The following is an 18,500-nucleotide window of genomic DNA, read 5'->3' as shown; positions in this document are numbered from 1 at the left end:
TCCTATAAAAACCGAGAGGCCATTGGTTGAAATCCCCTGATTTTGTCCACTCGATATAGGGGAAGATCAGGCTGTAGGGTGAGTCCTCGAGACCTTATAACCTCTATATAGTGCCCTGGCCGGGGTCGTTTTCTTACCCAATCTGTGCTTGAGTCGATCATCTTGCTTTCCTCTGCCTGGCCTGTGGAGCGCTGTGAAAGGCAACTGGAGATGACCAGAGTGTTCACAAAATAAAGAAGTGTTAGATAGAGTGCCTGTGATAGTTGGGCACAAACAACCAGGACCGGGAGTTTGATTACTGGAAGGAGAAGCGGCTGTGACGAGTAGGTACTGGAGAGGATGTGGCCTAAGAGCCAGGGGAGCCGACCTTGAAGCTAGGGAACCAGGCTCGGGTCTTGGCAGTGGGAGGCTCAAATTGATTCTGGGCACATCATTTGATCTCACCGTTGCCTGAAAAATGAATGAGTCCTTGTGAAATATAACTGGTGCTTATGTAAAGCGCTATGATACTTTGGGGTCGAGTCTGCGCTATATACAACTGCAACAACAACAAAAATTAATGATTCCACTTTGGTAATTTCAACACCAAAAATTTCAATTTCGTAACCCAGGTGAGCTCTTTGCTTTATTTTGCCGGCAGATTTAAACTTTGGGCTGTAGGAAGTTTCGGCAATGGAAAACTCTGCCTAGGAAACTGTTCATTGGTGCCCGCAGACCCCTGGCTCGGTGCAAGCGGACGGCTTAGACGGGTACAGGGTATCAGCAGATACTGCTGGTCACTAATGAATACCCCAGTATGTGCAAAGCCATGGGAATAACTGGTAACCCAATACTGTAGACGTCTGAACATCAACATACAATATTTACTACCCAAGTAATACATGCAGTAGGTGAAAAACTGCCAGTGTAAGCGTAGCAGTTACATAAGAAGTGTTTTACAGCGCTGTCAATAACACTTGACATATTTCACCCCTCTTATCGCCATTCCTGTAGTATTATATTGTATTGTAATTACATTTATATAGCTCTTAATACCCATGATGAGGCGTCAAAGCACTTTTTCGGCGAGTAGCACGCTACACCGGAACCGATAGAGGATTAGTGTTGAATTAGTATAGAGAAACATGAAAGTGGTGGATAGGTTAGTCAGTTGTTTGGATTTGGAAGGATAGCAGAAGAATAGAAGAACAAAAAAGGTTTGTATTTGTTTAGCGCTAGTTACCTCTACTACTACTACTGATGGGTGTTGAAGCACTTTTTTGGGGAGAAGCACGCTACTCCAGATCCCATAATGCGAAAAGCTTTGCATTCATATAGCACTTGTAACCCCTGAGGGGCGTTGAAATGTTTTTCTTGTGAGTAGCACACTACTCCAGATCCCATAATGCGATAAGTGCGTGTGAGTTGTTAATTGTGGGGCAAGTACTACGCTACTCCGGAAACTCACAAGGGATTAGTGGTGAATTAGTATGGTGAAATATGAAAGTACTTGGAGAGAGAAGGATAGCGGAAGGATAGAATGAGAAGAAAGGTTTGCATTCATATAGCACTTGTAACCCCTGAGGGGCGTTGAAGTGCTTTTCTAGTGAGTAGCACACTACTCCAGAACCCATAATGCGATAAGTGCATGTGAGTTGATAATTATGGATGTGCCTGTAAGTATCTGTAGAGCTTGCCGATAGCATCCCAGCACAGTTCTCAGGTTAATGTGCTGTATCTTTAAAATAAAAAAGTTAGGATTCAATGGCAATGGAAATACAGAGATGATACATGTCCTGGTATGTTTCTGCCCTTTAAAAGCCAAAAAGGGATGCAAAAAGGTAATAAAGCTATAATCTAAAAGTATTCAAATTATTTCTGAAACGTAGATAGGCCAGATAACCAGACTCCCCAAACAAATATGCATGCACAGTGTGCCTTCGATAACCTCTAGCCCCTTCCCTGTGGGGCTAATTCCCCCGCTGTGCTGGGAGAAGGGCCGCGCACGCAGCGCCGTGGTTCTCGTGATGAGTTCAGCTTGTCACGCAGCAAGGTGGTGCTATGCTGCTCCTCATGACCACGCCTGTTTTAATAGAACGCTCAGAACAGCGGGGGAATTAGCCCCGCGTGTGAGAGCCGCGCGAACTCTTCATGAGCACAGCGGCACCGTCACTCATGACGAGCTGAGCTCGTCATGAGCACGGAAGAGGTTATACAAGCTGGCAGCTTCACACGCATGTGTGTCTACAGAGTGCAAGTGCTTTTTGCCTCTAATTCCAAGACTGGATTTGAAAACCCAATGGGGCATATTATCAAGGGGGTTTATCCAGTTAGCGACAGCTAGTAGGAGATAGCGACCATCTTGGGCCCCGCTTTGCATGTCAGTGATATTTATCACTAATGACATGCAAAATGGGCGTGCCAAGATGTTAGCGACTGGAAACAGTCGCTAACATCGCTATCTCCTATTACCAACTTTTGGAGATATTCGCTCTAAGGGCGAATATCTCCAAAAGCTAACACCTGCCCCTGAGCAGTTCTTAGCCATGTTATCCAATGGGAGGTGGATAACATGGCTAAGAGCATTAGCTCGGTAATGCATGAATATCGCTGACTTTTCAGCGATATTCATGCATTGCGGCCGATTTTTATCGCATCTGCGATAAACCTTGGTAATACCAAGATTTATCTGCGGTAAAAATCGCCGCAGCTTAGCTGTAAAATTTTCTCTCTAACCAAACAATAGCGATAATTATCGCTATTGCTTGGTAATATGCCCCAATGTTCTTTAAGATATAAAAGTAATCAGCCCACAGCCTTATGAACCGTAAGTAGAGTACAATCCCTATCACACTCCTTTCATAGGAGGCAGGCTCAGATAAGCCAGGCCCCACAAAGTCAGGGGCATTCCATTCGACAGAGGAATATCCATAATTCCTATGCATGCAGGGGATACATTCAATGAATATGAAGATTTTTAAAGATTGCAGCAGGACAGGAGAATCACTTGTTAGACTACACCCAGTCCATGAGCATATTGGCCTTGACAACTTCAAAAAAGAGTGGACGGGAGTCATAAAAAAAAAGAAGTTGTCCAATCTTAAAAACAAAACAAGCATCAGAAGGAGATACTTGGCTAGCTACTAACGGGAAGCATCAAATTCCACATAATAAAGAGGAATACATTTAGGAAGAAAAGAATTTAAGATGAAGACGTCCGATTTCAAGCAATGACCCTGAAAACACTGCTCTCTGCTGAAAAAAACCCAAACCCAGTGTCTTAAGGAAAACCAAGGCCACCGTGACAGAAGCCCAGTGCATGACACACACTCAGGCCGATGCTGTGCCTCAAAACACCAGAAGCCAGAATAGTCAAAACACCATTTCACGGACGAGAATCACTTTCATCAATGAAAAACACAAACGTACCAATGACCAGGACACTGGGGAAAGGATCCCTGGGGCAGGCCACTAGAAACAATCAACAGAGTAATAAGAACATCAAATGCAAGGTTACACCATATGGATACGGTCCATGCAAGAGTTTGTTTTCTAAGTGAACAAAATTAACCGATTGTTTCATAAAACATGGCAAAAAACGCCTTACTGATATCCAAAGTGGCCGCTTATTGCCAGGGTTGGATTCGGATAAAAAATCGGCCCGGGCACGATAACAAAAAAGTGGCCCACATTTGTATACTGCCTTTGCAAAACACTGCTTCGGCGAAGTTTTATAAAAAAAAAGGTGGGAAAACAAATCCACAGATTAGCTTTCCCTGGTGAACCACCCCTGAATACCAGTGAGGCCACTTTTGCTCCGACCCCCTGCCCCCGCTCAATAAGCATATGTTAATGGACCGGCCCCAGCGAGAGAAAGGGAGTGAAACCTCTGCCCTTTGATAAAATGGGAAGTCATTGAGGCCCATCTGCCTCCAAAAGTCCACTCAGGCACCCACTGGTGGCATCCGAAGAACGCAGAAACCGCCAACTCGACCCCCAGGCTGCTCAAAAAAGCAGCCCACAGCTGGACCTGGACGCCAACCCCTCGGGCTTTGCCCAAGTGCCCGCGTTACCAATCCGACGCTGCTTACTGCGTATTTTCATTTTCTCCTAAGACAGTGCTTACGGTTTAGCACCTACCGCAATACCGATACTGTGCCCAAATGTCATTTCACGTACAAAAACAATAAAAAAGGGCCTAGGGAGCGGTGTGTATTCACCAGAGTAAGTGAGAACATTCACATATTTCAAAGGTCTGAAGCACAAATGCCTGCTCAGAATTGATGTAGCGCAGAACAGTCATCCCAAGGAGTACCTGCGCATGGCATTGCAATCTATAGATTTGGGAGAAAAATGCACACATTTAGATCATTTTCAAACACCTAATATTATTGAAAGGCTGGGGAAGAAAACCCTACATAGCGTTTAATAGAAAGCATATAAAACTGTGATCGCTGGTAACATTTTAATTTAGGAGTGGCTGGGAAAACATTATAATTACAAAGTAGTTGGGATCAAGATGGCTGCCAACACTTCCTGTTTGAAGTGTTGGCAGCCAATTAGAGCCAAGCTTGTGTGGTTAGGTCCCGCCCAGATGTATAACGTTTTTTATTTTTTAATTTCTCAGGTACTAATGAACGGATTTACACCATTTTAATAAAAGGTCTCTTTCTGAACCAAGGGCTACCTTTTTTGCCAAATTTGGTTTAATTTCATTCAGCAGTTTGGGCTGTGGCTTTGTCTAAAGTTTCCTATGGAAAATAACATGGGGAAAACACATTTTGGGACCCCCCTTTTTTTCTTGGCCCCTGCTTAACTTAACGAATCACCCCAAAACTTTTAAGACCGGAGCTGACCAGAGTGGGCCACTAGTTTTGAAAATTTCTGGAAGATTTGTCAACCGGCGCCAAAGTTATTTTGAAATCAAAAAAACGTTTTTCCTATGGAAACTAGGTCTTAACTATGACAACCTACCGGCAACTGCCAGTTGGTAATTCAGTGAAAAAAACATAGGTTTCATTGACGTTAGTTAGTTGGACATTTCACTCGTACAAACCATAGAAATTCCCCCGTTATAGTTAGTTGAGCTTTTGATGATATTACATATTACATCATTCATGACATGGTCAGTGACATCACTGATGCTATCACTGATGACATCTCAAATGACATCACTGATGATGTCATCCAGTGACTGTGTATTTATATAAAGTTTAAATATGTTTTATATATATGTCAAGGTGTATTGCAGAATTAGTGGGTGTATAAGTGTCTGGATGGAGGATGTTGTAGGTGAGTGACTGATTGTATAAGTAAGGGATTGAACGTGTCTTACTGAATGCATGGGTTAGTGACTAAACTGTGAGAATGTCTGTATCAGTCATTCTGTTGTTGTGTAAGCTGCTGCATGGGTTGGTCAGTAGCTACATGAGTATCTATATGGGCTATTGATTGGTTTCCTAAGTATTTCTATTGATCCTTGAGTGTGTGTGTGTGGGTGGGTGGGAGGTGTGTAACTGCATAGATGTGTGAGTGGTTGATTCACTGGGTGTATGGGTTCAAGAGTAAATGTGCAAACATATGTATGGGTGGGTGAGTGTGTGTATGGGTCTGTTGGTGAGAGAATGGATGTCTCAGTGGTACATGTCCAAGTAACTACATATGTAAAAGGCAGTTCATGTGAGAGTTGGAGTATATAAATGACTGATACGTGAGAGTCAGTGATAGTGAGAGTGGCTGTATGGATGGGTGTGTACTTGTATCAATGGTTGCATAAGAGAGTACGTATGCATCTGTTTCTGTTTGTATAAGTGATGTGGTGTGTGTTTAACTGTATAGGTCAGTAAATGGAAGTGGTATTGATTCTTTGTGTGACTGACTAGCTGTGTGAGTAACTCCAAGGATGAGTGGTGGTGTGTGTCTCTGTTTAGATGTATGAGTGTTTATGATAGTATTGTATTGATGAGTGACTGCATGTATGAGTGACTTTATGGGTGAATGAGTTGATGTGTGTGTAGACCTAGGAATCAGTGAGTGTGTATGTAGTAACTGGTATTGGCGTGTCGAAGGTTTGGAAATGGTAGACTGTATTTTACAGTGGGTGTATCAAAGGTTATATTAGTGTGTGAGGAGGTGACAGATGGATGTATGACGTTACAACGCATACTTTTACAACGACTACCATTACAACGCAATTTTTACAACGCAGGATCCATTACAACGAAGTACCATTACAACACATGTATTTACAACGCAGATACCTTTACAACGCATACCATTACAACGTAAGTATTAGTAAGTATATAATATTTATTGAAATGTAAATTAATTACAATTAATTTAATTTAATTTAATTAATTTAATTAATTTAATTTAATTTAATTTATTTTAATTTATTTAATTTAATTTAATGTAATTTATTTAATGTAAATAATTTAATTTAATTAATTTAATATAATTTAATGTAATGTAATATAATTAATTTATTTTAATTAAATTTAATTAATTTAAAGTGATTTAATTAAATTAATTAATTTAATTTAAATTAATTTTTTTTATTTAATTTAATTTAATTTAATTATTTAATTTAATTTAATTTATCATGTACCCCTTTACCCAAAAAACCCCAAAATGACCCTGAACCCTAAAAATACCCCTTTACCCAAAAACCCAAAACTGACCCTGAACCCTAAAAATACCCCTTTACCCAAAAACTGAAAACTGACCCTGAACCCTAAAAATACCCCTTTACCCAAAAACTAAAAACTGACCCTGAACCCTAAAAATGCCCCTTTACCCAAAAACTAAAAACTGACCCTGAACCCTAAAAATACCCCTTTACCCAAAAACTGAAAACTGACCCTGAACCCTAAAAATACCCCTTTACCCAAAAACTGAAAACTGACCCTGAACCCTAAAAATACCCCTTTACCCAAAAACTGAAAACTGACCCTGAACCCTAAAAATACCCCTTAAAAAAAAAAATATATATAACATTTTACATATAATTATATACTTACCAATACTTACGTTGTAATGGTATGCGTTGTAAAGGTACCTGCGTTGTAAAAACCTGCATTGTAATTACATGCGTTATAATAGTTTTTGCGTTGTAAAACTTTTGTTGTAATGGTAGTTCGTTGTAAAAGTTGCGTTGTAAAGGTTGTTTCCCGCATCAGATATTCACATGGATGATGTCATCAATGATGTCATTTGAGATGTCATCAGTGATGTCACTGACCATGTAATGAATGATGTAATATGTGAAGTAATCAGAAATGCAATGTGGGCACGCAAGTTATAGTTAGCTGAACTACATATAATGGGACAATTTCTAGGATTTTGTATGAGAGAAATTTCCAACTAACTATAAAATCCCTGAAACCTATGTTTTTTTCTGTGAATTTCTGAGGTTTTTTAAAAGCTAAATTCTAACTATAATGTGCCTAAAACCCATTTTTTTCAGTGAATTTCAATGTTTTTTTAAATGTTAATTTCTAACTATAACGTCCGTGAAACCTACATTTTTTTCACTGAATTTCAAAGCTTTTTAAATGTTAATTTCTAACTCTAACATACCAATCGCGTTTCCAGAGTGGTGGGGAAAGGAGAGCGTGGCCTCCGAAAACACCTCTTAGCAATCCCACCGTGTGGTATTTACTGGAGGAACCAGGAGGAGTTGTTAGCCCCCAACATCAACCTTTGGGTCCAGCTATCCCTTTTATTACCACCAGTAAGACCAGCACAGCAAGATTGCTAACTTCTTACATCAAGCCCCACCCCCTCCATGCACCACTGTGCAAATGTGCCTCCTAGCAGGTTGTAGGTGGGGGGATTAAGTCCCCTTGAATCCTGAGCATTCCTCGGGCCAACGAGCCCACCTGGGACCTCCAAGAAGTGGCACAGAGCTGCGTTGCAGAGAGGTTTTCTGAGGCCACGCCCCTTTTACACACCTCTCTGCACTGCCCCTTATGGGTACTTACTGGAAAGAATCTAGGCTAACAAGGGGAACACCTGTGAGGCTTTTCCTAATCAGGTCCAGATGGTAAGGACATACAGGTGCACTGCAAGAGCGCCTCTGTGTTTAACCGAACACCTTATTTTTTTATAATGCTAACATGGACTTGAGTGTCTATCTGACAGGCATGAGGCTACTATTAAAAGGAAGGCCCGGTATACATAGATTAATCTCAGTTTTGTCAGCATTTAACATGAGAAAGCTTCTGCTCATCCAAGACTGGATTGCTTAAAGTCATGATTCAAGAAATTGCTGAATTTCTCCAGTACAGCAGTCGAAATGGAGAACCAGGTTGGTGTTTTCAGCATATGACATACAGTGAAGGCCAAAGTAGCTCTGGATACGAATTATAGGTGAAATATGAGGGTTGAATATGGAAAGAAAGTCTGGCAAAAAATAATTGTGTTCAATCCCTGGAATTAAAATGCATACCGCCATCATTTTTCCCCCTCAGCTACAAAAGTTGATGCCAATTGAATTTTTTTGTATAATTAGTTGTTTTGCTTTGGAGTTTGCATAATTTTATTATGGTCACTTTTCCTGGTGAAGATTCATTCTTCCTTGTTGTCTCTTTTCAGTTTCTCTGCTCTCACTCGGTTTCTCTCTCTGCTAACTTTCTTCCTGTACCCCACTCAGTTTTTCTCACTCTCTTTCTTTTTATGTCCCACTTCCTTCTCTCTGTCTTTCCCTCTTCTCTCCCCCTCCCCTACCTCCCCTTCTTTCTCTCTCTTATTCTCTCTTTCTCTGTGTGTCTGTCTCTCTCTAACATACGCAGACAGACACACACAGACACTCATCACACACATTCCCCATACCCATACATCAAACTTCACATACATTCAAACAAACACAAAACCACTCACCTACCCACTCAAAAACCTACACACACACACACACTCACACATCCACACCCACACTCACAGTTGTTTTGCCCAAATATTCCACCCAGTGTAAACATGTGTAATAAATCTCAAAAGGCCACCAACATTTATGAACAACACAGTGCTGCTGGGTAAAGCTGCTACAAATTTAAACCTTTGCTAGTTTTCAGATGCGGTACTACAGGGACAGACTGGCCATACTTCTTGCTGCTTCTGAGATCAACGCAAACCCACATCTCCTTCCTAATAAGACCCTGGCACTGAAGATATCAGACTCATGCACGCAGGAGATGAGAGCCCTAGGGGGGATTCTTGCAATGCTTGCTGGGACAGAGGAGATGGTTCCTAACTACCAGTGCCAGCCTCACTCCACCCTCTTTGGTTTTGTTGGAGGGAGTGCCTCTGCACCCTCCATAGCAATGTCTAATATATTAGACCGCTACAAAATTCCCCAGGTATGAGTTTTCATAATGAAAGGATATATTGTGCTATGTTTCCCATTTTTGTAGTGTTTAATAAGTGTTTGATTGTGTTTATTGTGCCTACTCCATGGCCTTCATTACCAGCAGCCCGGTAACTGGTGATATGAATTGCATCTGATAAAATCTGACTCCACTGTATTTGACTTTATTTAATGTGATAAATCCCAACTATTTGTGAGCTTTGCATTAAAATTTTGTTGCTTGCTCCAGTATATATTGGACATATTTGCCCTAAAAAAATATTGGCATGTTTGACCTGCAGATATTTAACACAGAACCAATGAATGTCATGTATGCAGTGAGAGTAGTTACCCCACATACACAATTAACCAGACAACATATGATAAGTGCTTAAACGTTGCCTATGTGACCAGATGGTTCTCATTACCTCCTTCTCCCCGTGTCCTGAATTCATTACATACAGCCGGATTCAATTCCTGGCAGTAAGCATACTCCATCACACCAGAGTATTATCACCGCAAGAATGCAGTCCACCTGTAGCATTTAGATGTTGATGGACCTTCAGATTAATCACGTTGAAGACCATTCAGTCTCTGCTTTGATTAATCCTCTCTGACGGCCTTGGGGAGTAAGGGCTGTCAGAAAAATGACTACATGTCCACCCACCCATTTTTTTCTGGAACTGCTGTGACAGGGGTTCCTTCCAAAGCCTTTTTAAATGATTTCCCGCTACGTGGTCATTTATAAATTTTGCGGATGGAGTAGTCACAGCTGGCAGAGATAGAGTCATCTGCATGGCCAATGGTGACTACTCCATCCGCATCATAGTGAGGTGTAAATGTCCCTGACCTATCGTTCACATCTTGTTTTATTCTGCTTTTAAGATATATGACATTCTAGTCAAGTGCAGAGCACTGATTGCAGGTATGTGTTTACCTTTTTGAGGGGAGAGGCTGCGGCGTGAAGCTTAGTGGCCTTTTTCTGGAGTGTTTTCCAGACTCCAAATGGGAGCAATGTCAACAGCTGGACGGGTGCCCACAGTCAGCCAGATTTGGGGTTTGCTGGGCCATGTACACCGCAGAGAGAGTCAATCAATCAATAAGTATTTTTAAAGCATGACTTATGACCCCCGGGTATCCAGGTGCTTGGAGCAGGTACTTCATTGACAACAACAACAGGGAATCAAAAATGTATTTGTTGTGCTGAAAGGAATTCCAGCCCAAGAACAGGTCTAAGTGTCAGAGGCATTCTTGTGTTTCGATAGTCTCGAAGCACAAATCCTGACAATTTCTCTCATCCTTTCAATCCAGACTCAGTGGAGGAAGAATGAAGGACTTATGCAGGAAATGACGACACCGCTTCAAGCAGCTGGGTAATGAGAATAATCAAAACTTAGGTTGATGGATAGACTTTGATGTTTAGCCTCCAGACAAAGGTTTCACCCTTAAGTCAGTCCCCATGGATCCTCTCAGGAGCAAAGTTCTGTAGAAATAGGGAAATTGTGCTATTGGTAAATAATACATTTTATTCGGTTTTAAAGTTATAAAACTATTAAAGTTGAAGAACATACAAATCAAAACAGGGTGGATTATTCCATATAGTATCCAATCACATTAAACATAATTAAAATTCATAGCACACTCTCCCAGAACAATCTCAATCAATAAAGAAACAAGGTTCAAGTTCAAATAAAATCCCCCTTTAATCAACATTCCCCACCAAAAGTTAACCCCACCCTCAGCCCGAATATAATATCATTATAGTCTAAAATCATGGTCCGAATAAACTACTAGTCAAGACAAGCCCTGGACTTTGACAAAGATGTCAAATAGCCAACAATAAAAATAATACAATCATTCTTCAACAGTTGGAGATACAATAAAGCTGGACTAGCCCGATTAAAATTAATCTAAAAAGTACTTCCGGGGCACATCATAAAATTTACAAAAAAAATATCAAGAGTAACAAATCCTGTGGAGACTCTCCGTCACAGCCACAGGTTGCTAACAAGTGGCCTCTACTGCTTCCTCTGGGATTACAAGCAGGAGGTGATAAATATCTAAATGGAACCTAGTTAATAGGAACTGCTCATAAATAGATAAAAAAATCCAGAAGATAAGGCTCAGCAGGTAAAGTTGTCTTTAGCAATAAAAATTCCCAGACACTGGGTTTCCGCAATTCCACCTCTTCCCATTCCAATTTCCTTCGACTGTTGATGGATTCCCTAATTAACCCCACATCCTTTTTGTGATCAGTTCGGGATTAGTGAAACGGTCAGCCCGCCCTAGCTTATTGAAGCTGGTCTTAATATACTAGGACTGGGATGGCACCACGCAGCCATGCACTTAACAAGTGTCGCTTTCATTTCATTTCATAATGCTTCCCCTAACTAGGTCATTGCCTCTTCTTCACTGAGCCACCTTCTCCCTGGTGCACACATATTTATCACAATTTCAGAATAGGTTGGTTGGTGTGTGTGGTAAAGCCAATGGAATAGGGATAGCTTGTGGAATTATTGCCAGCAAATCCTGGCCTGCACAGTTATTCCCCATTTTAAGCAGAATTGTAAATTCAGGCAGTCATGAAACTTCACAGCTAATGACACCTCACTTGTGATTGAGCCAAAGATTGGTGAGTCAGTGACCCAGGAAGTGGTCAACAGGAAGGAAGACATTTTCCTTCGAAACTCTCAAGTTATTGAAAGCAGCTCAAAAGACAGGATGGTTTAGGCAGAATCCTATTTTCGATCCCACTGAGGCAGTTGAAGGAAACAATCATGCAAAGATGAACCAAAACCAAAACATAGTTCCCCAGTGACACTGTATGCAATGAAGTAGTTCAGCCTGCCTCACTGGGGCCCATCACTCTACCCTCCCAATCAAAGATGAGGCAGAGCACCTCACACTGATGTAGACCAGCCATCACTGACCCCAGGTCTGAATGGATGGCTGCCATCTTTGTTATTCTTACATTCTAAACATATGCATTTTTAAAAGAAAGTGCTTATACTACACTGACTTTCAACATTGGTGAGTGGTGCAGCAGTGACTTGTCTACCACAGAGTGCTTCAATCTGTGCCTGCTGTTTCCTCATTAGGTCAGTTATGTTGCACAACATGATGTCCTGAGTGACAAGACCCAGTATCCGTCCTTTCTACGCACCGTCCCACCCATGCACTTTCAGGCCTCTGCTCTTGCCAAGGTGGTGAAGCACTTTGGTTGGGCCTGGATAGGAATCTTGGCCTCAGATTATGATATCTGCTATGTGGGGATGAAGCAGATGAAGGAGGAGGTGGAGGGGATGGGAATCTGTGTGTCCTTCTGGGAGAAGATCCATGACTCTTACTCCAAGGAAAAGATGAGGGCCGTTGCTCAAAGAATAAGGAGTTCGTCCGCCAAGGTTATCGTATGCGATTGTTTCGAGCTGGACCTTAAGTCGCTTCTACATGAGCTGATCGACCTCAATATCACTGATAAAATCTGGATTTTTTCAAATGCTTTTATTCTAACTCCAGGATATTTTCCAATGACCTCTTTGAGAATACTGAATGGATCCCTGATATTGGTGATAAATTCACCAGAAATGCCAAATCTGAAGAAATTTATAGAGAGCCTTCACCCCTCCAGGTACCCTGAAGACATTTTCATCAATTTTTTCTGGGAGGAAGCCTTTGGCTGCAAGTGGCCGAGCAATGCCACCTCTATTGTACCAATCACCAGAGAATCACCGGGTGAGAAGCAGTACTGCACTGGCAAAGAGGTGCTGAATGACCTGGAGTCAATGTTTGTATTCTCTGATATGAGTTATACTTATCAAAACTACCTGGCCGTGTATGCCCTGGCATGGGCTCTGCAGGACATGATGTTGTGCAAACCTGGGAAGGGACCGTTCCTGAACGGCAGCTGTGCTGATGTGGAAGATCTGAAACCATGGCAGGTAAGAGGATATGAGAGACCAAACTCAAACATTGCAATACGTTTCTAACCAAAAAATAAGCGTTGAAATGTTTAGTCATGGAGAGGGTGGGGTCCAGGATGACCCCTAGGGTGTGTGCATGGTCGGAGAGGTTCCCAGTGCGGTCGGCCACCAGTAGTCATCCGAGGCCAAAGGGGTGCATCCGAGGATGAGGACCTCCGTCTTGTCCGAGTTCAGCTTCAGTCGGCTTTTCATCATCCATTCAGCGACGGCCTTCATTCCTTTGTGAAGGTTGGTTTTGGCAGTGTGGAGGTCCTTGGTGAGGGAGACGATCAGCTGGATGTCATCGGCGTAGGAGATGATGTTGAGGTCGTGCCAACGGGCGATGTGGGCAAGCGATGCCATGTATATGTTAAACAGAGTTGACCTGAGGGATGAGCCCTGGGGTACGCCGCAGATGATCTTGGTGTCTTCGGAGCGGGAGGGGGGAAGGTGGATGCTCTGTGTTCTGCCAGAGAGGAAGGAGGTGGTCCAGTCCAGGGCCTTCTCTTGGACAGTGCACAATGCAGCAGCTGCAAATACTGCACTGTGCTGCAGAAGACGCAGAGAGCAGGAGAGCGCCATATTGACTGAAAATGCCCCTCCCTATAATATGCTGCTGTGCACCACGGACACATCTTTGTACCATAGTGCAAATAAGTCTCTGTGAGTCAAACATAAGATTTGTACTGGAAAGGAACCTTCCAGTGCAAAATATTATGCTTAGACTAACTTGAAACCTTTTCTCACTAAGGAGTTCAACCTCTGACCCTCGTTCTAGGTCCACTCTCTCCCCGCTGCACCACTATGCTGTCTCTTGCCTCCAGACCCTGACCACCTCAATGGGAGGTTCGAGGCTGCTGCCAGCTCATGTGCATGCTGCCCGCTTCAACTGGGACTAGACTGCCTGCAACCACCATAACCTTTCCAGCCCTTTGTTTTTCTCAATTGTTCCCTGCTGTGCCACTCTTATTATGCCCATCTGTGTCTTGCTCTAATTCCACAACTGTTTTTATTTTCTCATGCCTGCCTGTTCCCTTTGCCTTTCACCACTACTGACCCTGTGGCTCCTCCCCCTGGAATTTCTCCCAGAATTCCCCCCTCTAATCCCTCCGCTCCTTCCTCTCAGCCTCTCCTCCCTCCCACCTCCCCTACTTAAATGGTGGCTGCTGCATGGTTGCACAGCAGACACGCGCAAAGCGTGCACCACCGGCGTGCTGAAGGCATGCCAAAGGAAAGCCTGTCTGCGCCCGTCCATGACCTCACCAAGGCCAGTGCCAGGAACACTGGACCTCTCACTACCTATCGCTACGACATCACCATCCTCCTCGCACTCAACCTTGGAAGACTTAGGGAATGCCAACAGGCCTTGCCAAATATGACCCATGTCTAGTGTTCCTGCCTCCACTGCCACCAGACCCTTACCGCCACCCCAGCCAACAATAACGGCGACACCCTAAAATGCATCCTCCTCAACATAGACTCTGTACACAAACACACCATGAAATTCTGAAACCTACTTGACTCTCTCTCGCCCGACGTCGCCTTCTTCACAGAGACCTGGAACAACGCATCCTCCGCCCCAACATCAGCACAGCCATCCCAGACGGATACAAGATCCAGAAAAAATATCGCCCCAACCACCCTGGAGGGGGCCTCCCCATCGCCCACAAGAGCACCCTCTGCCTCACCACCTCCAGTGAAACTTCCCCTCTGACAAACACCTGTACTGACTGATCCAGACCACCCCCAACTCCACACTCTTAGGAACCTTCATCTACAGACCCCCAAGCCCCCGAACACCCTTTGCCACCACCATCACCAACTTCAACGCACCCCACACCATTGCATCAACAAACTACTTCCGCTGAGGTCCTTTACTAAATCCTGGGATGGTAACTCGGGGTTGGCTAACTGTCCAGCATGCAACTATAAACTGGAAAGTGACCTTCACGTGGTCCTGTTTTGCAGAGCCTACAGTAAGATTAGGAGCTACTGGCTGGTCCCCTATTTAAGGAATCTGGGTTTTCGAACTTATGCCCCAGCCTACAGAGTGCTTAAAACGGACTTAACACCTCCAACAGTGTTTGTTATGGCGAAATTTTTGTTGGCAATGTGGAGAGTACGCATAAGAATCATAAAGGATGCTAATTAGGCATGTTTTACTAACTCTTAATTTCAATCTAATATGTACTTACTTTTTTAGAATGTAATTACGAACTTTTAAATCTTCAAACAAGGAATCCTTTTTATAAATTTTATGCTGTGATTTTGTGTATATCTTTGATGATCTGCGACGATCGAAATAAAGATTATTTGAATTGAATTGATTAGAGACCTGAACTCCGACCTCGACAACCCCAGGGGCCCCAACTCCACTATCCTTCGTGTCAACGTCCACAGCATTGGACTTAAACAACTTCTCAATACACCAACACAAAGAGCAGGACACTCCCTTGACCCCATCTTTGCAGCAGTAAACAGCGTCCAATTCAGCCACATAATGAAGCCGCAATGGACCGGCCACCACTGCGTACACTTCGCAATCAACAAACCCAAGGCACCCAAACCAGCTCCACGCCCACCGCAAAGGAACTGGAGCAAGGTTACCGATGAGCAAATAAACTCTACTCTCCCCCGAGACAATCACACCTGGGCGCCCACTGCAAATCATGCAAACAATGCAGCCAGAGAACTCCACACCTGGATCTCCAACTACTCAGACGAGCTTGCCCCGCTGGGCAACCCCAACAGACAACGCCCCAGGAGAGCTGCTTGGTTCACCACCCTTCTCCAAGAATCCATACGCACCTGCAGACGCCTGGAGAGAAACTGTAGAAGCACCAAGACAACCGAAAACTTCACCATGTACAAGGACTCCATGACGGACTACCACAACCAGATCAGAGCCACCAAGAGGAATTCATCCACAAAAAAATCCTGGCCAACTCCACCACCTCCAAGGAACTTTTCAGTGTCATTCAAGAATTCACCAACCCATCCAGCGAAGTCACAGACATCACCACATCCCAAGACCTCTGCAACAAGCTTGGAACCCATTTCCATCTCAAGATCAAAAACCTCTCTGAAACCTTCATCGACCATCCATCAGTTGCCACAGACGGCCCTCCATCCCCCAAAAACACAAGCCAGCCCACCATCTCCAACTGGACACCGATCACATCCGAAGACACTGCCTTAACCATGAAAAACATCCACTCGGGGGCCCCCACTGTCCCTTGCCCCCTTCACATGTACCACAGAGCCGCGTCTGCCTTCGCACCCGAACTACATTGCACCATCAACACCACCTTCAAAACAGGCACCTTCCGAGATGACTGGAAGCACGCAGCAGTCATATCCCTGCTCATGAAGCCCACAGTTGATCCCACCGACCTCAAGAACTATCGGCCCATCTTGCTCCTCCCCATCACAGCCAAAGTTGCAGGGACAACTGTCAACAGGAAACTGACACAATTCTTTGAAGAGAATGCTCTCCTCGACCCATCACAATCCGGATTCCGAAGCAACCACAGCACAGAGACTGCCCTACTTACCAACACAGATGACATCTGCACCCTCCTGGACCAAGGCCACTCCAAAGCCTTCATCCTAATCTGCCTATAAGCAGCCTTTGACACGGTTTCACACCGCACACTAGTCACCAGACTACATGACTCAGGAATACAAGGAACAGCCCTGGATGGGATCCGATCATTCCTCACCGAAAGAAGCCAAAGGATCAGACTCCCACCCTTCCCCTCTGACCCCACGTAAATTCCCCGTGGTGTCACACAGGGTTCATCACTGAGCCCCACCCTCTTCAACATCTACTTAGCCCTTCTCGCAGCCATTGTCTGACAACAAGGCCTCAGCAAAGTATTATACGATGACGACACACAGGTCATCCTCTCCCTTACCAAACACCCCGCAACTGCCAAACTCAACTTCCAGAAAGGAATGCAAGACGTTCACATTCTAACTGACCAGCATCTTCCTGAATCTCAACGCCGAGAAGATAGAAGTCATTGTCCTCGAAACCACCCCTTCTGCATGGGATAGCACCTGGTGGCAGACCAACCTTGTGGTGGAAGATCCTTCTTTCACATTGCAGCCAAGACATGGAGCGAGCTACCAGCAGACATCAGACATGCCCCCTCCCTGAACACCTTCAGGAAGACCCACAAGACCTGTCTCTTTGACCTGCCAACCCCCCCTTTTAATGCCTTGAGACCCTCACTGGAGAGTAGCGTGCTTACAATTCCCAGATTGGTTAATTGACTTTGTATAAGTGCTGTCCAGTGCCGCACACATACACTTACCAATTAGTATTGGATAGTAAATCCTTCTTCCTGAAAACATGCAGAAGTTGTATATTGATCCAGACTACATTTGCATACTCGCCATTTCACCTCTTCATTGTCTGCTTCTGGGTGGATAAGGAAATCTGTCAAGCATGTGGGTGGGCACTGTGGCTGTTGGCAGCTCCAGAATTGGATGCAAACTTCAGCATGCATTCTTCTGTCCTTTAACCCGTTTTGTGCTAGTGACGGACCCACTCCGTCACGTGCCATGGGCACGCTGTGCTCATGACGGAGTGGTTTCATCACGCTGCGGCCGTCCCGCCAACCCAGCATCAATTCCGCGGCTGTGCGGGTGAATTGATGAGCGGGCGGGGCCATGACGGAACCACTCCATCATGAGCACAGCGCGCCCATGGCTCGTGACGGAGTGGTTCCGTCGCAAGCATGGCGGCGCCGTGTGACCCCCCTGCCCCCCAGCACTGCGGCGGAATTACCACCGTGGCCAAGGGGTAAACTGAACCCAGCTGTGGAAACCTAAGAACATGAGAATGGCATTATGATTCCTGGTCAGTCATCAAGGACGTGGATGCAAATGTGATCCCAAGCAGGGATTCCTCTAGAGACATTCCACCACCAATTACCGCCAGGGATGATGTTAGCATCAAAGGAAGAGAACAGCATCAATCGTGGTAGCGGAAATGTCCAGCAGTTGTGGGAGGAATTAAATAAATATATAAAATGTGCTTGGTGTTTTTGCAGAAATTCAAGGCATATTTGGTTAAGTTGAATATGTTGCCAGGAGAACTCAAACTGACATTGATATTAACTGCAGATTTAATTTCCATGTGTGAAAAAGATTCTCTTGGTTTATGTTATGAGTTCGTATGAGATTTTTCACTGTGCCATCTGATTTTTGATTCC

At 44.0% G+C, this 18,500-nt stretch overlaps 1 protein-coding gene across 1 annotated transcript in view; it reads left to right on the top strand.

The window, feature by feature from the left end:
• The first annotated feature begins 8,275 nt into the window (after window positions 1–8,275).
• The window catches only part of LOC144751996 (extracellular calcium-sensing receptor-like), a 46,926-nt gene continuing 36,701 nt past the window's right edge, over window positions 8,276–18,500 (top strand). The window contains exons 1-2 of the mRNA XM_078639955.1: window positions 8,276–8,287; window positions 12,418–13,257. Of these exons, the coding sequence (XP_078496081.1) occupies window positions 8,276–8,287; window positions 12,418–13,257 (852 nt within the window). The remainder of the gene's footprint in view (window positions 8,288–12,417; window positions 13,258–18,500) is intronic.

This window comes from Lissotriton helveticus, chromosome 4_2 (assembly GCF_964261635.1).
Source record: "Lissotriton helveticus chromosome 4_2, aLisHel1.1, whole genome shotgun sequence".
In the NCBI taxonomy this organism is placed as follows: Eukaryota; Metazoa; Chordata; class Amphibia; order Caudata; family Salamandridae; genus Lissotriton; species Lissotriton helveticus.
This window is presented reverse-complemented; position numbering and strand designations above follow the sequence as displayed.